The following is a 22,200-nucleotide window of genomic DNA, read 5'->3' as shown; positions in this document are numbered from 1 at the left end:
CCAGGTCCATTACCAAGCCCTGGACTAAATTGGCACTGAGCCAGCTAGCACACTCTGAAAAATGAACCCTCTTCACCCTCCAGTATCTCTCTAGTCTGCTAGGAGAGCAGAGGTGGGAAAGGGGTCCTGGACATTTCTGATCCATCCCTGCTTAAAGCAGAGCCAACTAGACAGGATTGTTCAGGGCTTATCGGGTCCAGGGCAGATGATGAAGATCCCAAGGCTTCTCTGGGACCGTCTCAGATCTTTAGCATACTTGGTGGGAAGCATTTTTCCTAATATCCAACATGAACTTCCCTCGTGCAGCTTGTGCCCATCAGCTCAAATCCAGCCTCAGGAAGAACTCACATACTCCTCTATAATGCCCCAAGCCAGAGCTGTACAGCGAGCAGAACTGCTGGTCAGCAGTTTGGCCAAACCCAGGATCCCACTCTGGCTCTAAGGGAAATGACATACCCCATGCTGGCTTGGCTCACGTTTATGCTGTGGGGACTGGGGCTTCATGTACATCATCTGCCCACTTTTCCTTTCCCAAAAAGAGACTGTCCAGGATCCTGCCATTGTGGAAAGACATTGGCACAGGACAGAAGGCTGCAGTCCACATGACAGCAGGAGTCCCCCCAGTATCCCCACTAGGCCTGCCCCTGATAGCTCCTCAGTCCTGCAAGATGCAGCAGCTGAAATCTCATGTGCAAAACCACAACCCAGTGGTACCTGAAAAGCTGGAGTGTGGGTGTGTGTGCACAAGCCCAATTAACAAAGGAGAAAAGTTGGTAAAAAAGCTTGGCTACCTGAACAAGGGAGAAGCCTGTCAACATGACCATTGAGGGCTTACTTGCAGGGAGCTTAAGAGGGCCATTTTCTCTTGAGACTCATCTCTCTTGGAAAGCAATCCATGACTGCCCAGAGACAGTCAGCACTAAGGTCATGTCTTCTTTCAGGGCTCAACAGAATGGGAATGGATTCTCAGATACGGCTGGGAAGGGTGTGAAAGGGTTAAAGACAGGATACAAATCCTTCCCAGGAACCACAAGGAGAAAAACAATCCAACAGCCATCTGACAGCAGCGCATTACAAAGTCCAAAAAAAAAAAAAAAAAGAACAAAACCTAACAAAAAAAGCGCCTTCTTTATTGAGAGCAGCACATAAAACCCCAACAAAACCCAACCTTCCTTGGCTGCAGTACCCTCTGCTCAAGCAAACAAACTAACCCACTCTAGGCTGCATTCCAGTAACAGAAATACTACGGTAGGGAGGAGCTGGTAAGGGAGTCGGCGCTCTGGAGGAGGAAGAGGGAGAAAGGGTGTGCTTCCCAGAGTAGTGTACAAAAAATTTTTTTAAAAAATTAAAAAAAAAAAAAAAAAAAAGGCACAGGGCAGTTGGGAAAGGTAGTGAGCTCCTTCATATGCCAGGCACTTTGTGTTCCTGCTGGCTGGCCTGTACCTGTGGGGCACGGGGGAGACAGGCATGCCTAGCACAGACGGATGGAGAGAGAGGCCGGGCCAGGCCGGCAGAGATGCACATGGCGAGCAGGGACCGAGAGCCTGGTGCTGGAGCCGCCTGGCTCACAGGGGGAGGGGCAGCTGCGCTCCGTTCACGCCAGCAGCCCAAGGGAGCCAGGCTGGGCGGGCGGAGAGCAAGAGGCAGCAAGGGCTGTCTTATGGAACCTGTGAAAGAGGTGGTGGAGGGGGGGGGGACTGGGGGACACTGGCTTGTGCTTTGAGTTCAGCAGCTGCTGGTGCCGAGCTGCTTGCTGGCGCATCAGGGTCAGGCTCAGCAAGGGGCCGCGGGAGTGCCGGGGACTCCCCAGGCACCTACAGACCCCTGTCCACCCCACTGCATCCTTCCCCAGCAAGGGCTGAGGTGCTCAGACTTTGCTGTCAGCTGGGCTGTCCCCGAGGGCGGTGGCGAGCTCACTGAAGGAGGGTCGATCCTTAGGGCTGGGGGCCCAGCAGCGCTGCATCAGCTTGGAGAGGCGGGAAGGGCAGCCCTCGGGGTGCGGGAGCTTCGTCTTTCCTGACTGCAGACCTGGCATGAAAACAAAATCCAAAGGGCTGTTGGGAAGAGGTGTGATTGTCTCCTTGCTGCAAGGAGGGCAGCACCTCTCCACACGAGCTGGAACAGCCTCCCCAGACAGACCAGCACCATGTCAAGAGGGGGGAATGTCACACACAGCCCAGCTGTTCCCCGCTAGCACAAGAAATGGAAGTAGGCTATAATGCCAGTGACAGCTCATGGTACTCCACATACCTGCTAAGACTTCATCATCTGCCAGTGGGGTGTAGGGCATCTCTCCATTCATGAAGACCTCCCACATGAGCACCCCAAAGGACCACACGTCTGACTTAGTGGAGAACTCATCCTCCAGCACAGCTTCAGGCGGCATCCAGCGCAGAGGGATCCGGGCCTGGCGGAAGTGGTAGTACTCACTGCAGGCAGGACAGACAGGAAATGAGACTGGCACCATACCACCCCCTCCCATTCCCCTGCCAGGGTCCCAGCTGACCTGCTGTACACGTCCTTACTGAGGCTCAGGGATGAGACCTTGACCTGCCGCTGGGCGCTGACCAGGCAGTTCCTGGCTGCCAAGTCCCGGTGTACAAACCTGCCATTGGAGAGATGCTCCATGCCCAGGGCAACCTGTGTGCAGAGAGACACCTGACCCCAGAAAGATGTCAGCACTGGCTGCCCTCCTCAAGGTCCCCAGCCCCACAGCAGTTCTGAAGCTGCACTATCACCTTATGTTTGGTAGTGAGGGGCTGCGGCTTCAGAGACTCATCTTTGCTCTTGGAGATCCTCAGGAACTGCTTTAGGTCCCCCTAGGAGAAAGACAGCAACTCAGAGGCAGCACCTCTCCATGCTGCCAGCTGCATCGGTACTGTAGTACCTGGATGTGGCAGGCCCACTGGCAACCCCAAAAATCCTCATCTCCTGGGCCACGGTTCCTGCCTGTCCTGCTGGTCCCTGCCCTGTAGGGCAAGCCATATCTCACTTCTGGGCCTCCACTGACTAAACTCAGGGAAAACAGGCCTAATGTTTCCAGGAAATCTTCCATGCCCCAAATTGATTTCTCTCTCAAACTCCATGCTTCAAACTCAAACCCATTGTAACTCTTAGCATTCACAGCCATTCTGCAGCATGGAGCCCCACCTGTTCAGCTGAATCCTAGTCACAAAACAGAAATCAGGAGGACGTGGAAGAGGATGAAGTCACTTCCATGTCTTGCAGGAGCCCCATTCCCCTTAAGACTCCTCCACATGTTGGGAACATGTAAGCTCAGCCCCGTCTCCCTGCATCTTGCTTGGCTGTGCTGCCAGCCTCGACTATGTCACACCTGCAGGCCCCATGCCCATTGCCCACCCCTCCTCCTCCTCTTGGCAGGGCCCTTACCAAGTCCACATACTCCAGGACCATGTAGTGTGGCTCTGCTTCACGGCACAGCCCCAGCAGCCGCACCACATTGGAGTGGTTCAGCTTGCCAAACATCTCTGCCTCTCTTCGGAAGTCCAGTTGCAGCTGCTCATCCCTCGTCTGCAGGCTCTTCACCAGGACCAGTGCTTCACCCTCACCATCCTCTGCACCTTTTGCCTTGGCCAGGAACACTTCACCAAACTCCCCCCTGCCTGAAAGTGTAGAGCAGCACGTGGGAAGACAGCATAGGCTAGGACAGCACATGTAGTTGAAAGCCCAGTGGCTGGTGGGCCCTCTGTACCCCAGCACATCCAGTTTTCTGGTTAGGACATGCTAAGGTGTCAGACACAGGTTTCGTGGAGGAGTAAGGAGAGAGCCAGAGTGGCCCCGCATACCCAGGGTTGTGATTGTCTGCAGGTTGGAACGTGGAAAGTGCATCTTGTCAGCCGCACTGTGCCGCTTGCTGGCCCCAGAGCTGCTGCCCAGGTTGGTCAAGGCTACTTCTTCCTGGATCTCTGCTGTTGTCTGCCCATTCTGCAGCAAAGCACCACCTGTGAGGAAACCATAAATAGCTTCAGCACCCTGCCAGGCTGTGAAGCCAATGTCACGCTGGGGATCAGCCCCTTTGGGCTCCCAGAACCCTCAACTTGCTCCAAGCAGCCCAGCTTCATTTCTAGCCCCAGGAGACAGAGTGGCCTCCACACAGTTGTTCCCCTCTAGGTTCATGTCTGGTGCCATCTGTGCCAGCCCTGCAGCCACCTCCGAAATCAGATGCTGAGCAATGGCTTTGGTTCCAGAGCCAACCATCCCCATTGCCATTGTCCATCCCATGCCACTCAGTCATCCCAAAGGTGTGGCTACATCCAAACTACCACTGACAAAACTGCAGAACAGCAGCAGAAGACTGGAAGTGTGAGACAGAGACAGAAGAGAGAAAACCTTCCTCACTATAACCACAGTCTCTTGAAGCCCAAGAGAACTCTCAAGTCTATCTGGCATTGGCTGCCTCACCCCCTTGCTCCAGCTCTCTTCCCAGCAAGCCAGCAATGCTCATTTCCTTGATAATCTCAAACTCTCAGACCAGATCAGCCTGGAGTTTACTATATTGCCTGGGTTAAAGCAGTGCTAGGAAGCACTGTCCTTGCCATCAGCCCCAACAAACTTCTTGCTCAGAAACTCTACTAGAAAGTTCCCTGGCACAAACAGAAGCCAGTGAGCAGGACAAAATATCACTGCCTTAGGTAGAGAATTATGCATTTTACAAGCAGCTTGTAGGGGAAAGACTGTACAAATAGCAAAACTTGATTTTGAATGCATTTACTGCTTGGATTAGACTTGGCACTAGGTAGCAGTACTCTCCATAAACTGAAGGCACGAGTTTGAAGGCAAAGCAGGGCACAGCACCAAGCTCAGGTGTCTGCAACATCACTCTGCATTACTGTGCCCATGCTCCATTTCAGCTAGTCCAGGAGCAAGCATTAAGGAAACACTGGACCATGCAAAAGGATTTATTCACAAAATTAAGACTTGACCCAACATGAGTTGGGTCAACTCCAACAGGAATCCTACTGCTCAAAATGTCCAACAAGAGTTATTATACACCAATGTACACAAGAGAGGGACCAGCCCACCAGCACATGGTCTGGACACCATGACAGGGACCATGGCTTTGCCACAGGTAGGTTTGGAGCTGTGAAGACTGAGATACGTTAGCTTAAGAGCCATGGCTACTGACAGCTGTCCTCTCTCACTTGCTGGAGTAACATTTGCAGAAGACCACAGTGAAAAAGCATCTACTCTACAAATCAAAGCTTGATGATACTCACACTCTCCCTGTGTTTATGCTAATTATTAGTAAGACTGTCTGACTCTGTGCTGTCTGCACTTGTGACTGATAGTGTCTCAAGACCACAAGCTTGAGGCCAAGAGGATAATACCAGATGACCACTGCAACCATGCCAAGAAAATACCAAAGGCTGCAGAGTGACTATGTTGCCATTGAGAGACATCACCAGCAGACAGCAGTGACTGACACTTTTGAGAACGGGTATCCCTGTGTTTCAGAGTTTTGACAAGACGGTCAGCAATAAAGAGACCACAAAAATGAAGAGGAAATTTTGTCTACATATCCCACAGTCCAGAGGGGACCCACGTGTCCACCTTTGTCCACCTGCCTGTAGCATCCGAGCATCTCCTGGAAAAATAGGCACAGCCATGCTGCCCTGGTGAAATCAGCACATGCCAACACAAAAATGAAACTCTCCCTTCAGTCCCCACAGCTGTTAAGCTCCCCCAAATGCTATGTGTTCACCCAAAAAAGAAGCGGCATTCAGAGGGACACTGAGCGCAAGCACCCTGGTTAAAGAAGATGTGGCACACCAAGCACATGACCTTGGAAGGTGACTGACTTGTTAGAAGTGCTTTGATCCACAGGAAATCCATAGGAAGGATCCATTGCAAATCCATAGGAAGGATCCATTGCAAATCCATAGGAAGGTCAAGTGTGTCTGTATCCTGAGGGCAAAGTCAGCTGGTGGCCAACCAGGGACTACTTGTCATCAGTGGGTGCTGAGATACTTCAGGTCACCCAGCTAAAGAAAGACCACATCAAGTGGAAGAAAAGAGCCCAATCTTTGAAGACCATGGTGAAGGGGATGAGTCCACTGCAGCTGGCAGCAGAAGTAAAACATTTCTGCAGAGAGGCTATGGAAGTACCAAAAAGGAGTACAGACATCTGGGCAGCTGGGTCTGCTTGTAGAATTGAGGATGAATCTCTGACAGCAAAACTGGTTCCAAATGAAAGGGATAAGAAGAAGCAAGCTCTGTCAGAATAAAAAGAAAAATATAATAAAGATAGGCCAAAATAAAAATCTGAGACTACCTCAAAAAAAAAAATCAAAATACATCCCTTCCTAGGAAGAGAATGCTGGCCAGAGTCTGCTGGCATAGATGAGCTGCCTGTGACGTGTCCACAGGAAGAGCTCACAGTAGTGATGGTAGCAGAGTACAAAGCTGCAGAGATGCTCCTGCACCCCTACTCCCAGGAGATTCTCCACAGCCAGACTTCTCTTCTGGAGGGCTGGTTCTGTTCAAAGTACCAATACAAGAGGAAATACAGAGGATGAACCTAGCAGTTGTGTCAGGACCTCACAGCAACCCCCAAGCAATCAGGATGCAGCTGTATGCCGGATGATTGGGAGGGGGAAGCAAGATGTCTGCATTTAGAGCAGTGTGGGGAGAGATCCAGGGAATTACACAAGCAGCAAACTCAACTGTACCCCACCATTTACAAGTCCTCACTGTGGCACAAGGTCAACAAAGAGCTGAAACAGTTATTTAGAAAATTAAAATGATGCCCCAGAGATCTCAGTTTCACTGAAGGAGTCATCTAGCTTATGCAAAACGGGGGCCCAGTTTAGCCTATTTGCAGGGATTTTGCAGGGTCTCATGGAAACAGCTATTTGAAAGCAGATGAGCTGCCACAGAACAGGAGGGAACATCCTCCAACAGAGATAAAGAAAGTAGGAACCAGGGCAGTGCAACATGCTGCCACTGTGGAAGGGGCACTGCTGGCAGCTGTTTGCAAAAGCCATGAAATTAGCTGGCAGCAAAAGTCCAGGGAAGCTGTAGCCACAGCTGCAGGGGGATGCTGAGCACTGGGAGGTGCAACTGGAGATACAACATGAAGCCTGGGGAAAGCAACCCCAATGTCCCATTCACAGTGGTCAGCTCAGCCCTGAACTCCCTGCTCTGCCTCCAGAGTGAGCTCTGTGGAGAGGGAAATGAAGCCAGTGGTGGAGCTGTGTCACTCTGCAAAGCTGGAGGCACGTGGGGCTCTGTAACTCAGAAGGCAATAGTGCAACCAGAAAAGGCACCTGCAGGAAAATTAGACATAGAGAAGATCTGTGCGTTCCAGTGCAGAGCTGATTGGTGACAAGCTTGAAAAACAAACAGATAGTTTTCAGATAACCTGTTATGCACTACAAGTCCTTGTTGGAGGATGCCACAGATGCTCAAAGGGTGGGTTCAAAGCAGAGCAAAGGGCTGCTCAAAGTCTTCCCTCCAGCACCAGGAGCTGCTGAACTGTGATTTGAGCAGGCCAGCAGAGTACTACTATTTCATTACATTGCAATAAGGATACACCCCTCACCTTGACAAAGGGTGTACAGAATGCCATGTACAGGTACTGGAAAGCAGAAGCCATACATAACTGAGCAGACAGAGATGGCCACAGCATGAGAATGGGATGCAAGATTCACACTTGCCTATTTTTCAAATGGCAGCAGGTCTGTGCCACCCACCATGGCCAAAACCAAGAACAAGAGACTCCAAGGGTAAGGAAGGGTCCCCTGTTCCCTGGGAGCTCTCTGGCCTTCAGCTCCTCCAGCCCATGGGTAATGGGCCACCAGTGAAGCCCCCACTGCCAGGGATGCTGGCCTCACCATTCAGACACTCCATTTCTGGTTCCTCGCCCTCCGGGTGCTTCTTCAGCCTCTTGGCTTTTCTCCGCTTCTTACAGTAGAACATCAGCCCCAGCACAATAATAATGTAGGCGACAGCTGCACCCACTGAAAGCCCAATGGTCTGGATCATCTTGTAGGGTGTGGGGCTGCCAGGTCCCTCATCCTCTTCCACTGCTGGTTTGTCTGTGAGGCAGAGAGCACAACGAGGATGTGGAAGGATTTCCCAAATCCTGCTCAGGAATGAGCTGGAGGAATGAGAAATGCCCCCCACACTGCTGTGGCCACCTCCTTGTCCAGCCACAGCCCACAGCACACTGTGCTGTACCCCAACAAGGACACTGCCATGACTCTAGCAGGCATGACCTGACCTGCAGGACCCAGCAGCGGGTCCAGGGTCAGGACCGAGAGCTGCCAAGGATACCAAGAGGTAATATCCCAATGTTGGGCACCTCTCTTACCTACGACGTATAGGAAAGCCTCGCTGTGCTTGATGTTGCAGCTGTTGCCGGCGATACAGGTGTATTTTCCAGAGTCCTCAGTGGTGACATCGTAAATGACCAGGGAGCCATTGGGCATGATCTGAATCCTGCCAACCACATAGAGCCCTTTGCAAGTACCAGAGGGATGAGGCAGCCTTGGGGCATCTGCAGCCCCATCTCCCCAGAATGCCTCAGCCCCACATCCCCAGTGCTATTATCTTGAATCTTGCTCTGTGCAAAGCTCAAGAACAAATGGTTGCAGCTCATCTGCAACTGTGGCAGAAGGGGTAACACTGGGGGCAGGAGAGTCCAGGCCCTGGCACAGGGAAACAACTGACTGCATATGCCAGTCAAGCTGGGAACCCGAGACCCATATGCTGGGTAGGCATGGGGAGAGCCATGCTGTGCCACATTTCAGTTTGGAATGGAGGCTGTGTACCTGGGAAGGAGCTTGCCAGGGTCCAAAATCTTGTCCTTCCCTTTCCACTGGATCTGCGGCACTGGGTCTCCTTCTGCCTGGCACTGGAACATGGCTGTGTGTCCCTGGTACACTGTTGTGGGCTCTGGCTCAAGCTTGAAGGTGACGTAAACTAAAGAGAGGCCAACAAAAACACAAACACTGTTGGCTCCTGGGAACGGTGCTGAGCTCCCACAAGGGAGCAGGGTCAGCACTGGCATGGTGGCACACAGCCTCTCACACTGACAAAGCCCTGACAAACCAGACACACAAGTGCCACAGGGCAGAGCTTGGGGTCAGGCCAAACGTTTCTCTCTCTGCAGGACAGTTGAGTGCCACCCAGGTGCCAAACCTACTGCAAGGCCAGCACAGCAGGAAACCCACCTGCCTTCTCTAGAGCCCTCACCTGCTACCATGAGCTGCACAGTAGCACGGATCTCGCCCTGCGGGCTGTTGGAGGCGATGCATGTGTAGTTCCCTGAGTCACTCCTGCTCACCTTGTGGAAGGACAAGATGCCAGCATTGTGGCTGACGTGGGATGGCAGACTGCTCCCATCTGCAGGACATAAGAAGAGGGGTACAGCAATCATGCATAAAGCACTTGTACCACATGGTGGCTTCCCAGGCAGCCACAGCACCGTAGCTTCACCCCTGCTAGAAGTGGGCCAACACAATTCCTGGGGCCCCAGGTCAGAAACAGAATGTCTCCAAGTCCCCCTCACCTGTTTTAGTCCACTGAATGGTGGGTTTTTCCCGGCCAGTGGCTGAGCAGGACACTGTAACCTCTTTATCAAACTCCATGCACTGCAGTGGCTGGGGTGGGGGGGTGAACTTCAGCTTCTCTGCGAGAGACACAGATGTGCTGTTAAGCCCTCACCCTGAGCCACAGGAGCACGGGAGCTGGGGGTATCATGCCTGCAGGTCTCCAGGCAAAAGAGCTCCCCACGGGGCATGGTGTGGGGTGCTTGTCAGCTTACCTAGCACGTGCACCCGTGCATATCCCTCGATGCTGCCTGCTGGAGTGCTGCTCACACACTTGTACGTGGTCCCATCGTACACCTCCACGTTGTTGATGCGCAGTGTCCCGTTCTCAGAGATCTCAAACCGTGAGTCCTGCCCCTCAGAGGGAGAAAGGGAACAGAGCAGAAATTTGAGTCAGCAGCCCTGGGCTCATACCTTGCTCCTGGCACTCCTGAGACTCCACATGCCCATATTGTGCCTCAGATAGACACAGCCCTGCTGAGATCCACATGGAGGAATGAGAGGAGCTACAGTGACATCTCTCTGAGGGACATCTCTCCTGTCACTGCCCCAGAAGCACAGGACTGACTTCCAGCCAAGTTGTTAGAGAAACAGCTGTACACCCATACACCAGTAGGATGGAAATGGTGCCACAAGAATGGGCAGAGAGGGGATGACAGGGATGCTGGGCCTAGGAACAGGGCAAGAAACAGCAGCAGCAGAGGAAAGAGCTAAGCAGGTGCCTAGCAGAAGTGCCTATGAGCAGAGTAAGGGCTTGTCCCATCACCTCACCTCAGAGATGGAGACACCGTTGCGGTACCAGGTGACAGTGGGTTTCAGGGAGGCCTTGCTGAGGCAGTGCAGGTATCCCGGCTTGCTCTCCTCCAGCTGGCTGTCCTTGGGCATCTCCACCCACTTGGGTACCGCTGGGCAGAGATGCAAGGGGTTACACAGGGCCACTCAACACTCCTCTAGCCAGCACCAGCACACACCACACAGGCAGTGTGCAGCCAACCATGAGTCCCTGCAGCCCAGCCATGAGAGAAATGACTCTCTGTATCAATGAAGTGATGCACCATCCCACCCCAGCTCACCCCAACAATCCCTCCAGCCCTTTCTCTGCTCCCAGCCCTTCTCTGAAAGCTGCCTACTAGCTACAGTGATGCTCAGCTCCTGCTTCTTCTCTCCAGCCTTGTTGGCAGCATGGCACGTGTAGGTTCCTGCGTCTGTCTCGTTGATACTGGTGAAAATGAGCTGCTCTGCCTCTTGGTGCACTCTGCCAGAAGTGGGAACGCGTTTCTGGTTCCTCTCCCACCAGACTTCAGGAGTGGGTATGCCCCGTGGGGCAATGCAGGCCACGCGGTGCCCCTGGTTTGCTGTCAACACCTTCGGGGAGAAGGGTGCCATTTCTTCGATCTCTGAGAGGAGCAATAGACACCAGGGCTCAAACAGTGCAGGAACATGTAGCCAGCCCACCATCATCATCACTCCCACGGGAGCCACCAGCCCAGGGAGAAAGCACACTAGCTAAGTTTGCTCCGCTCATCCAGGCAGCAGGGATAAGCCATTCTGGGAATAAACCAAGCAATTTTCCATGTCCTGACTCATAGCTATACTGTCACATAGCTCCAGAGTGACACTGCAACCCTGGAACCCACTGCCCACCCTGCCACCAGCCCCAGGACCTCACCTGCTAGCCGCAGAGTTGCCTTCAGCACAAGAGCTTTCCCCCTCTGCCCACGGCCAATGCACTTATAGACACCAGTGCTGCGAGCCCTCACCTGGGTGATCAGCAGGGAGCCATTGGCAAACACGGTGGTCCTGAGCATGTGAGGAGAGGCAGGGATCAGTGGACATCTCTGCAGGGTGTGCGACAGAGCCACAGCCCTGTGATGTCCTTCATGAGCCCGTAGAATCAAAAGGGAGACCCTGTGCCAATTCAAAGCTTCCCGGTGCAGGGGGAGCAGCATACATAAAAAAGGAAATGCTGGGACAGGTGCTTCATGAAATAAATGAGCTAATGGAGGCCTCTTTCTTGAAGAGGAGCTGCTTCCCACCAAAAGATGAATCACGAAGCTCGGCCAGCTCTGAAAGCTGGTACAGCAGGAAAGAGGGTAGAGAGCATAAGGTGGCACCTGGGAGCTGCCAGGCCACTGTGCATCTGACAGACAAATAGCACCACTTGCTTTGCACAGTCTGGCTGAGAGACAACCCAAGCTCCAGGATCACCATCCATGGGCAGCCTGGGCTAGGAAGTATCTGCAGCTCTGGGGATTGCCCCCTAGTAGGTGTCTGGGGCTCAGAAATATTCCTGGCTCTGGGAATCACTATGCACTGGTATCTGGAGATGCAGGACAGACATGGGCCCAGTGATCACTGTGCAGACATTAAGGCTGAGAGATGACCCCAAGTTTGCAGATCACCACCTGTGGGCATCTGGTACTAGAATAAGACACTGGCAATTGTCCTAAGTCTGTACCTGGGGTTTGAGCTGTCCTTGGCTCCAAGAAATTGCCACACATGAACTTTTAGGGCTGGTAGACATCCCCAGCTCTGAGATCATCATGTGTGGCCATCTAGGGCTGACAGTCCCACAGACTCATTCAAGGACAAACTGCTTGTGGAATCCTGTGCAGATAAAGGCTATGCACGTGTACTAAGTCCCTGTTACACCTGAGCCAACCATGGTGAGAACCCAATCCCAGTGACCAGCTTGATGATGAATACTGGCTCTTGGGCATAGCCAGGGTTTGGCCTCTCTCTGTTGCTTCTGGAACACTGTGTCCCCTTTTCCTCCCAGCCCTGCCCACATCACCGGGGTCCCTATTACTTGGATTTGTTGGTGATGGGGCTGTCTTCAAAGAGCCACTCCTGTGTGGGAGGGGGCACAGCTGCAAACTGGCAGTCAAACATGGCCTCTTCATTCTTGGTCACGATGAGGTCCTGCGGGACGATCACTGCCTGAGGAAAGCTCTCGTCTGCAACAGCAGAGACCACAGGAGGGTGAAAAAAAACAGACTGGCTTGAGGTGTCCCTTTACCAATGCTCTGATGGGGAAAACCACAGAAGAGCTGGGTGCACCCTGTGAGCACAATGCAGACCCAAAGGAGGCAGACATGCCAGCGTGGCTGTAGTTACACAGCCAGAGCCCAGGACTGCAGGCGGGAGCTGCTGGGGGAAAGCCCCTTCTGATTTCAGCTCGCCCCTGAACACCCTTAGCTCATAGTATACAGACCAAACCTCTCTCTGGACTGTGAATTCCCTTGTCCAGTTCCACATACTTGTCTAAGACGGACACCTCCCTGGGTCTTGCCTACAAAGTGGGGTGTTCCAGTGGCACCACAGTGGCACTGGTATTAGCAAAACCAGCAGCGCCTACAGGGTCCAAATCTGTTGAAGAATGAAGGACCCTGATGCTTCAGTACCAGAGACAATGGCATAGATCTGCTCCAGAAAGGTGTAGGGGCAACTTAGCACCTGTAAACAGGGTAGGTAGGGTTCAACCCTGGCCAGGTGTCTCAGGCCTGTCACTAGCCACAGGCTTCACACAGAGAAAAGTCCCACCAGCCTGACACTTGCTCCACAGCCTGCCTGCTGCCCTGCAGCAAAGGGGAGGTGACTACCAGAGCAGTAAAGCAGCCAAGCCCCCAACTATGAGTAGCTGGGACATAACTCACCGATGATATTCAGCGTGAAGTTATTCTGGCTGCAGACAAAGCCAACAGCACTGCGGGCACAGCAGTAGTAGAGGCCATTGTCATCGGGGCTGGTGCTCTGCAAGGTCAGTGTTCGCTCCTTGTTGCTGACAGAATAGGTGCTGCGGCCATCGGGAAGGGGGGTACCATCCCGAAACCACTGCCACGTGGGGCTGCAAGACAGAAGCAAGAGGGTGACCGGGTGCCAGGCACCAGCAGGGCTCCCCAGAGAGCACATGTGTGGAGGAGGCAGCCCAGAGATGGCCCCATTTCCCTGGCTCTCCATCCCCACCGCTGGCCCCAACACAGACATGAAGCCATGAGACATGAAGCCAAGTGGACAGGACATGACTGGAAAGCAACAGAGAGTGAGTGACCGCAGCACATCAAGCAGCTCAGCGACCGGACTGTGATGGCCTGTCCTTACTGTGCTCCTCGCTACGCGGCTCTGAGGAAGCCATTTGCCTTCTCCCCCGGTGCTCAGCCACGGGCTCAATCCTGCCTTTCGCCTTCCCTAGACTCTACTGAATCCTCGCCGAGGAGAGAGAGACACAAAGAGAGAGAGAGGGGGGGGCATGCAACAAAAGTGCAGGGGGACCCCTGGCAGGGTCCACTCCTTGGGAGGCAACCCTTACCGCGGGTGGCCGTCGATGTGACACCGCAGGACCACTGTGGAGGAGGGCTGGATCTCAGCTATGTTGGCCGGCTGCTTCAGCACCACACTGCCTGTCTCAATCCCTGTGGGATCAAAGAATATCAACACAGCTGGCTTTCCAAATCTACAGGGCCCAGGTGGATGATGATGTCAGTAATAACCAGAGTAAGCACAGAGGGCACATCACATGCCTGCTTAGACACATAAGCTCTCAAGCCAGTACGGAGAAAAAGGGACACCCACCCTGCAAATGTCCCACTTTGTCCTGTATAGCTATTCTCTAAGGGGTAAGAGGGACTCTGAAAGGACCTGCAGTGCTCAGGACACATCCCCATTTCACATATAGAAATAGTAAAGGCGGCAGAGGAAAGCATCTCTGACAGCCCTAGGGACATCAGAAGATATGAAGGACATGGTAGCTGGAGAGGAATTCCACTAGTACAGGTCACACTGCCTGACCCCTGTCCAACCACCCCCTCCACACACACACACACATTAGCAGGCAGCCTGGCAAAGCTGTTTCCAGTCTCAGGCTCTCCCAGGAGGGTGTTTTGCCCTGGTCACAGTGGGTAGCACCAGGCTGCAGCATGTGCCTGCCTGCTCTCCTGCCCCACACTCACACTTGATATTGAAAGATGCATTGGCTGTGCGGGCCTCCTCCCCAGTGAGCAAGTTCCTTGCTACACACTGGAAGCCCCCAGCATCCCGGTGCCGATCGACAGCAGCAAACTGGAGGTTGCTGCCTTCCTTGAAGCGCTGCTCCGTGTCCTGAACAGGGAGCCCATTCTGCAGCCATTCAAACTCCACATCTGCTGGATCCTCCACCTCACAGCGGAGGATGGCACTACGGCCGTGCAGGGCATCCTGGGAGTAAGGCTCCTTGGTGAAAAGGATGGTTGCCCGAGTCCCCACAGCTGCAAGACATAAAAAAGAAGGCAAGTTTAGAGCACGGATATAGGGAGAAGGGAGGAGGTTAGCACGGGCTGTTCTCAAGCATCTCCAGACAGCTGAAACTGCCATGCTAGGAGAAACATACCCTTAAGCACACCTACAAAAATACATTCCCTGAAGGGAGAGTTTAGACACATCTGTGCTCAGATTTCACCACAGCCACTTCAAGGCTGTCTCTCCAGCAACCTCTAGGACAGGGCTTGCCACAAGCCCAGGAGAGCCCTCTGCTCTCTGGGGTCAGGAGCATTAGGAGAAAGCTCCTGGAACCCACTGCTGAGTGCTGAACTCCCACCCTGAACAGAGAGGTGTCTGGACTGTTTCTAGGCTTTCTTCAAAGCTTCTCTCCGTGGAATCATGTGGAATCCATCTCACCTCCACATCCTCAGAAATGACCCCCTGAAAATGATCTGGAACAAGGATTTGCCACGGGCATAAACAGAGGAGCTGCTGAAGCATATCACAAGAGGATGCAGCAGTGACACCCCACATCTGTTCTGGGTTTTCAGCCCAATTTCAAGTAGAAACAGAAACAAGAAATTGGAGTGGTTGACCCCAGGTTCTGAGAGCAGCTGTGGTATGGTTCTGGAGGGCTGGAAGCATCTTTCTGCAGTAGCAGAAAAGCCCAGAATGCTCCTGCACATATTAACCCCTACTCAAGAACTCAAGGGCCTGGAGACAGAGCAGCCAGCACTTCCCTAGGCACTGCCTGACATGGCTGGTGAGGGACTGCAGGAGCATATTCACCAATCTGGCTGCTGCCTGGCCACAGCCAGCCATGCAGACGCTCTGCTCCAGTTACCAGCTGGCCACAGAGAGGAAAGCAGACAAAGGGCAATTCAGCACATGCCAATTGCTGCTGGACCACGCTCTGCAGGGAAAGAGGCCAAGCCAGGCAAACTTAAGAGCATCTCAGAAGTAATCTCTTGTGAAGGTAAAGGAGAAGGTGGTCAAAACAGTGCATTCCCACCGCTGCAAGGAAAATGGCTTCAGAAAGAAGTTGCCTGGGAGAGTTATGTGAACAGGATCTAAGAGCAGCTGAAAGACAGGTTCTCTGTGGAGACGCAGCCACATCCTCCTGTCCAGTCCTTGTATACAAGTCTGGTAAAGGGACACAATTTGACAGGACATCTCAGTCACCTAGAGCTAAGGGTAAGAATTGTATTTCTGAACGAAGTATTTTGAAGGGGACATCTAGATCCCCTTCAGGATCCCCTACAGAAAGCTTCAGGAGCCCTTTCCATACTGGGGAGTCTTCGGAGATTGCTGCGTAGGGCAAGCACCAAGCAAAGCCTCTTCTGCCTGCAGCTGCTCATGTCAGAGAGTGCCAGTCAGAGAGAGACCTCAGCCTATGTCTGCTGCCAGCCATTCCCCAAAGTCCAGGCAGAGGGAGAGAGACAGCAGTAAAGTCCTCCCATTGCAAAAACCACAGAAGCCTCGTCCCAAAAGCATGGGGGCAGAGGAAACAGTAGTTTGGAGGTTTTTCCTGCCTGCAACCTTTGCAAGATGGGACTGTGGGTTCAATTCTAGTTTTCAGTCACCCCAAAGAAGCCACCAGAAAGGAGGCAGAAAGGAACTGGGAGGTCACAGGGACAGCAGTACAAAACGACACACCTAAGGGTCTAGGATGTGGACCACGTTGCAGTCTGGCTTTCTAACTTCAGACTCAATTGTGTCACTGACCTTGGTGTGCAGGCAACATCCCAAGGCAGGTTAAGTCCCATAGTTCCTGGGTGGACACCACTTGTCAGCTGCATTCACAGCATTTAAAGTCACTAGGAGCAGCCACAGGGTGACCTCTATGGCCTGAATGACAGAGCTGCAGTCTGGGCCTGAAGTACCATCCATCTCCTGGCTCTCATATCGAGCTAATCCCCATAAGCATGCTGTGCTTCAAGGGTTACCATGTCCAGTGGCTTTTCTATTGTCACCTACCGTGTACCTCCCCAGCAGGTAGGAGCTATCCATCAGTCTGTGACAGCTGTTTCATAAACACAAGATGAACACGTGCCCCAAGGTAAAACAAGGGGTGGGAACACGTGCTCTTGCACACATACACGCACCTTGCTCCCCACACATCAGATCTGTCTCACCAAGAGCACTCAGCAGCGCAGCCACCACCTGACCTCAAGCAAACACAGCTATGCACTCAATAGCACAACAGCTCCTGATACTCAGGAGCTGAGCTCATGCCAAAACAGGCTGCTGGGACAGACAGACAGGAGCAAAGAGGAACACAAAAGTCAAATCCATTCAGGTTTGAATCTAGAGGAGCCGGGTCTGTCCTTTTCCACAGGCATGCTTCAGGGTACCAAGGCACACATCCATCAGACCATACCAGAATGGTGTAAAACACATGCAAAGCAGCAGTGTTCAACAGTGATGAACAGTGTTCAACAGTGATGAAGGACATGGATCAGTTCTCCTCTTGGAGTCTCAGCATCTCAAAACCTTTCAGTCTATTAGCCCTGCTGGTGCTGAAGTTAGCAATGAGGAACCCTCTCTGATGGTCTAGGACATTAAGATATTACAACATGATACTTTAAATTTAAGTGTGCTTCTAGAATTAAATAATCAGCCTTAACAGAATACCCCTAAAAAGCATCAGAACTGTTTTCACCCCATCATTGCCAGCACAACTCAGTGTTGGTCAGCTAAGAGCTTCAGCAGCCTTATCACGTGCATCTTGCTGCCTCAGCATCCCCCATGTCCAGGCAGGGGGACATGGCTCTACAGACAGCAGACAAGATGAAGGACTGGCACAAGCTCCACATGTGGAAGGTGCCAGGAAACATCAGGACCCAGCTCCCTGGTTGTCCTGATCTGAGTCAGGATGGAGCCTATTTTCTTTTTGTGATTTTACTTTTCATTAAGTCTCTTCTATGCTGAAATTAACAGCACGTTTCTCAGTCAGTAGCTGCTTTTAGGACTGATAACATTTGATGCTTATAGTTACTGCTAAGAGAATGTGTAGTGTCCCTAAATGAATGATTTTTTCAAAACACCCACCCTGACAAAATGGATGTTGGGCTCGGGTGGAGGCCTCATTTCATAAACCACCTGCACTCTTGTTGTCACAAGGAGAGACCCTCATTTGGGTACCCACCCTGATAAACGGGGCCCTGGTCTTGCAAGAGCAGCCCCTCATTCAGTGGCCATCCCAATAAGCTGAACGCTGTCCTTGCAAGGGGAGCTCTGTTTGATGGCCACCCCAACGGGCAGGACACAGTCCTTATTTGATAAGGGACAGGGGCAGGCAAGCTGTACTGTGGAGGCAGAGTGACATCCTGTGTGTGCCCTGTGTAAAGCCACTAGAGAGGGCACATGTGCAGAAATAAGCTTTATTGACTCATTATCCCATCTGGAGGGGCCCTGGCTTTGCAAGATATGCCAAGCCCCCCCCCTAAAAAGTGGGGCAAGGTAGCACAAAAGATGCACACTCGAAATGCTGGATGCACAGCCACCATCCAAGGACCACAACTTCCTACAAAGATCATCCAAGGGTGGTGATATCTCTCCTATCTCTCCTTTAACTCCCTGTGTCTCTTTTTCTGTACCTTCTGTTGAGACATAAGGGTGACATAGTTTCTAACTTTTTAAAGTTTTGCAACTCCCTGCTTTGTTTTGTTACTTGTAACCTGTTGTTTTGACAATTTCCTTAAATTTTGCTAAATTGTAACCCACTGCTTTGAAAGTACCTTACTTTACAATTCTGCTAGCTGTGATCTGACATGTTTTATAATCTTTCTCACTTTTAAGCAAAATGGTGTTTTGTGCAAACCTCCTGTCTACTAACCTCACCCCTAGAGTACCTGAACCTGATCTTGCCAAATAGGTTGTTAAAAGAGATTTATTAATAGAGGGAGATTAAGCTCCTCTCTGAAGTAGTTAAGAAAGCAAGGGGGTCCTGTTCAAATCTCCCTGGTCGATGCCCACTCTGTGGGACGTGGTATTTTTGTTTGGGCCCCCACCTCTGGGGAGCCAGGCTCACTTTGTGAGATGTGACAGTGCTGCACTCACCTTGTGGGTCATGACAGAATGGTATGGAGAACCAAAGGCACTGCTTGGTTCTGTTAAACATCTTATGCTTTGGAAACAAAAGGGAGGTAAAGGGGTCACACCCGGGATCATCCTGTGGGGAGGAGTGGACTATACAGGTGACCAAAATATTCCACCCCATAGGCATCATACTCAGTGTAAATCTGAGGATTGCAAGTGTCAAGCTTTCTTTGTCCACAGTCCTGAGAGGACTCTCTTTGTCCACCTTGATCCTGACCCATGCCCTCCTGAATCCATGTGCTTCTACATCCAGGTCCTCTCTACTACTGACCCTGGGACTTACACAGCTCCAGCCCACTGCCTCAGTGGTGATGTGAGCATTATCGGGGTTGGGGGAAGCATGACAGCAGTTTTGTATATATTTGTATATTTTCATTATTTTCTTTTTCATTATTATTTTCATTTAAGCAGTGTAGTTTAGCTTCCAACTGATAAGTTTCCCTTATTCTCTTTCCTTTCCCTTTCTGAGAAGGTAAAGAGGTTAATGGAGAGCATTTGTCATTCATTTAATTACAGCCCAGCATTAAACTGTGACACTGGTGAAACAGGAGAAACTATTCATGTCCTTATCTTCTGTCTTGGGGAAATGGAGACAATCAGTTCAGCTTGAACAAGATCTCTGTGATAAATGTCTCATGAGCACAAGAGCCACAGCAAATGGGGATAAGTAAGTGTTAAAGGGCAGCAAGAGCCACAAACTTGTGTTTTGTTTTGACAATAACATCCAAGGTGCTATGGATGCACTGGCTGCATATGCTGGAAACCACTGCTCCAATCATACACCAGATGTGGGCTGAAAGACTAGCAGCAGCTAGATGTGATCCTGATATTTTTGGGGTGTGGAAAACATCAGAAGCCCAAAGCTTGACACAGCTTTTGACAGTTCTCTAAATCCAGAGCTCAGTGTTCAGAGATAGGAAGTGCTGCACTTGCCCGTAAAAGCTGTGCAGCCCTTGTGCAGGAAATGGCTGGAGATAGAAGGGTTCATGCATCCCTCCTACCTCATCTGGGCTTTGGGACAGAGGCATAAGAAAGTTGTCCAGGCAGAGGACTATCTGTGTGGGATGCCATTATGCCAGAGTTTGGGTAAAACGTGTATAAAGCCAACAGACATAACCATCTATAGTAAATGACGAATAAAATGCCTCTGCTTGTTCCTCAAGCCCAGCTAGAGGACCTCCCAGAATCACTGTGTGGCAAAGCCAGGATCATGCACGGCTTAGCCACTGGAGGCTGCTAGAACTGCCCGAGCAGGCATATGAGAGCTTTTACAGCACCTGGTGGGGAGCAAAGGTGATTCTTGCTCAGCCTGATTGGACACCTGCACAACAGCATCTTGCTCCTGTCGTTTCACAACCTAATCTGAGCTGAGCTGGACTGACAGGAAAAAACCTGAAAAAAACTTCTTCCCTTAGCAAGAGCCACCCAAAAATAAAACAAACCAAAAAAACCCAGCAATACCAGATTTGTTGGAAGTCATCTTAGAAAGCCTGTCAGTGAAGAACTCTCTCCTGGTAGGACAACTGGGCCAGGCACAGTCCTGCAAAGCCAACGCTAAGCAGTCATCCCAAATGCATGTGCTGGCAAACACCCGCTTCTGCATATGTACATGAAGCAAGCCACGCCAGGCTGGGAGAAAAAGAAACCCTCAACACATGTTTCTAGCCTAAAACTATTTCAGCTGTGGCTACAGAAAGCTTTTCAGGAAAGCTTCAGCCAGATTAGATAAACACATTGCCAATTGAAGCACAGCATGCTTGAAAACATCCACTGGCGTCTTATCCAAAGGATATTTAATTAATATGCAAAACCCTCCCGTAGAGATAATAGATGAAGATTAAGTGAACTGTGTAGGGAAGTCACATTGGTCCCCATAGGTCCTTAGGGTATCATAATTCCTACACGCCACAGAGCAAATCATCTGCTGGGAGGAGACAGGCACAGGGAGGAACAGGATGAACTAAGACCAGAGAAGAGGAGGCTCAGGTCACATCCTGGCTCTGAGACCATAGTTGGAGCAAAGATCTGAATGCAAGGAACACAGTACCCTTCATGCAGCATCCCCTGCTCAAAATTAATTTAATTTATTTAAGGAGAAAAATAGCTACACAGAAAAAATATTCACACTAACAACTGCATCACCTGCCTGAATTTCTACCAAGTGTATCTCAATTCACTTTTTGGGCTTGTGATGTCCCCAGCACCCAGCAGTTGCAGCCTCCTACAAAGGCCACAATGGGCTGGGTACATGCAGAGTGTTTCAGGGTAACAAACCAGCAAAGCTGCATCCAGGACAGATTTTGTGAACAACCCCATGAAGTTAGCCACTGCGTCCTGAGTTTGCAGAGTGAGTTTTCAATCCTATGAGCTTGCCAGAGAGTAAAGGGCAAAACACCTCTGATGAAAGGGACCCAGCCCCACAGTAGCCAATCCCCTGACTGTTGCCAGAGCATCACTGCAGCAATTTGGCAGCAGACATCAGCACAGCCTGGGAATGGCTTTGGTTTGGGGCTGTTCAGCAGATACAGAAAAGTCAGATGTCAGTGTTGCTGTTTTCATCAGGCAGAGCTATAAGAAAGTGCACAGAAAAAGTAAAAACAGTTACTTGGGGGAGCCATGGCAGACCTCGGGGCTAGGACTGGGAAACTGGGGCTGAAGTTTTGGGGGATGCCACATCCCTGTTCCCACCTGGGCAGCACCAAGTTTGGCAAATCCCAGGCACAGAGACACCGCAGGGTTCTTTGGAAAGGAGGTGGCAGCAAACTGCCTGAATGTGTGTCTCAGTACTGACCTCTGAGGCTGGAAACTGTCCTCCAGCACTGTGCTATGGAGACAGATGGACAACAGGCAACAAAACCTCATAGACTGCAGCGCCTCACGGTGTGCAGGGTATTGCAAGCGTGGAGACATGGCAGAAAGTATGTTGCAGGACTCCCCACTGGGAGATCAGCAATCTCTAAGGCTATATTTAGGGCTGCTGCCAAAAATAGGATCAGTAGCCCTAGAGTGGCCTGGCAATGACAGCACCTACCCCACTTTCTGCACCATACCAAGAGTCCTTGGAGCAACCATGAGTGCTACCTGCTGAATCCCTGCCATGGTAGTAAACTCGGACCTTCACGCTCATCTTCCAGACTGCAAGGGCACGGGGCAGCACCACAGGTCAGGCCACAGCCAAGCTGGGTTTTTCATCTGCCACTTAAAAGACATCAGTACTAGTGCCACACACTCACCTGGGGACACCCCAGTAGTCCAACCCCATCTGAGTGCTGCAAAGCAACTGTGCAAGCTG

At 51.6% G+C, this 22,200-nt stretch overlaps 1 protein-coding gene across 2 annotated transcripts in view; it reads right to left on the bottom strand.

Moving 5' to 3' along the window:
• Positions 1-1,107: 1,107 nt before the first annotated feature.
• The window catches only part of PTK7 (protein tyrosine kinase 7 (inactive)), a 38,749-nt gene continuing 17,656 nt past the window's right edge, over positions 1,108-22,200 (bottom strand). The window contains exons 2-20 of one of the 2 annotated variants that reach the window (XM_071739995.1): positions 14,522-14,815; positions 13,882-13,984; positions 13,229-13,419; positions 12,382-12,529; positions 11,242-11,372; positions 10,703-10,969; positions 10,344-10,477; positions 9,788-9,929; positions 9,533-9,652; positions 9,217-9,366; positions 8,793-8,943; positions 8,333-8,460; positions 7,854-8,057; positions 3,807-3,962; positions 3,391-3,623; positions 2,739-2,819; positions 2,507-2,658; positions 2,251-2,429; positions 1,108-2,028 (exon numbers count right to left, since the gene is read on the bottom strand). In XM_071739995.1, the coding sequence (XP_071596096.1) occupies positions 1,868-2,028; positions 2,251-2,429; positions 2,507-2,658; positions 2,739-2,819; positions 3,391-3,623; positions 3,807-3,962; positions 7,854-8,057; positions 8,333-8,460; positions 8,793-8,943; positions 9,217-9,366; positions 9,533-9,652; positions 9,788-9,929; positions 10,344-10,477; positions 10,703-10,969; positions 11,242-11,372; positions 12,382-12,529; positions 13,229-13,419; positions 13,882-13,984; positions 14,522-14,815 (3,125 nt within the window). In that variant the 3' untranslated portion in view covers positions 1,108-1,867. The remainder of the gene's footprint in view (positions 2,029-2,250; positions 2,430-2,506; positions 2,659-2,738; positions 2,820-3,390; positions 3,624-3,806; positions 3,963-7,853; positions 8,058-8,332; positions 8,461-8,792; positions 8,944-9,216; positions 9,367-9,532; positions 9,653-9,787; positions 9,930-10,343; positions 10,478-10,702; positions 10,970-11,241; positions 11,373-12,381; positions 12,530-13,228; positions 13,420-13,881; positions 13,985-14,521; positions 14,816-22,200) is intronic. The other variant, XM_071739996.1, reaches the window with a different exon arrangement.

The sequence above is a fragment of the Heliangelus exortis genome, chromosome 3 (assembly GCF_036169615.1).
Source record: "Heliangelus exortis chromosome 3, bHelExo1.hap1, whole genome shotgun sequence".
Taxonomy (NCBI): domain Eukaryota; kingdom Metazoa; phylum Chordata; class Aves; order Apodiformes; family Trochilidae; genus Heliangelus; species Heliangelus exortis.
This window is presented reverse-complemented; position numbering and strand designations above follow the sequence as displayed.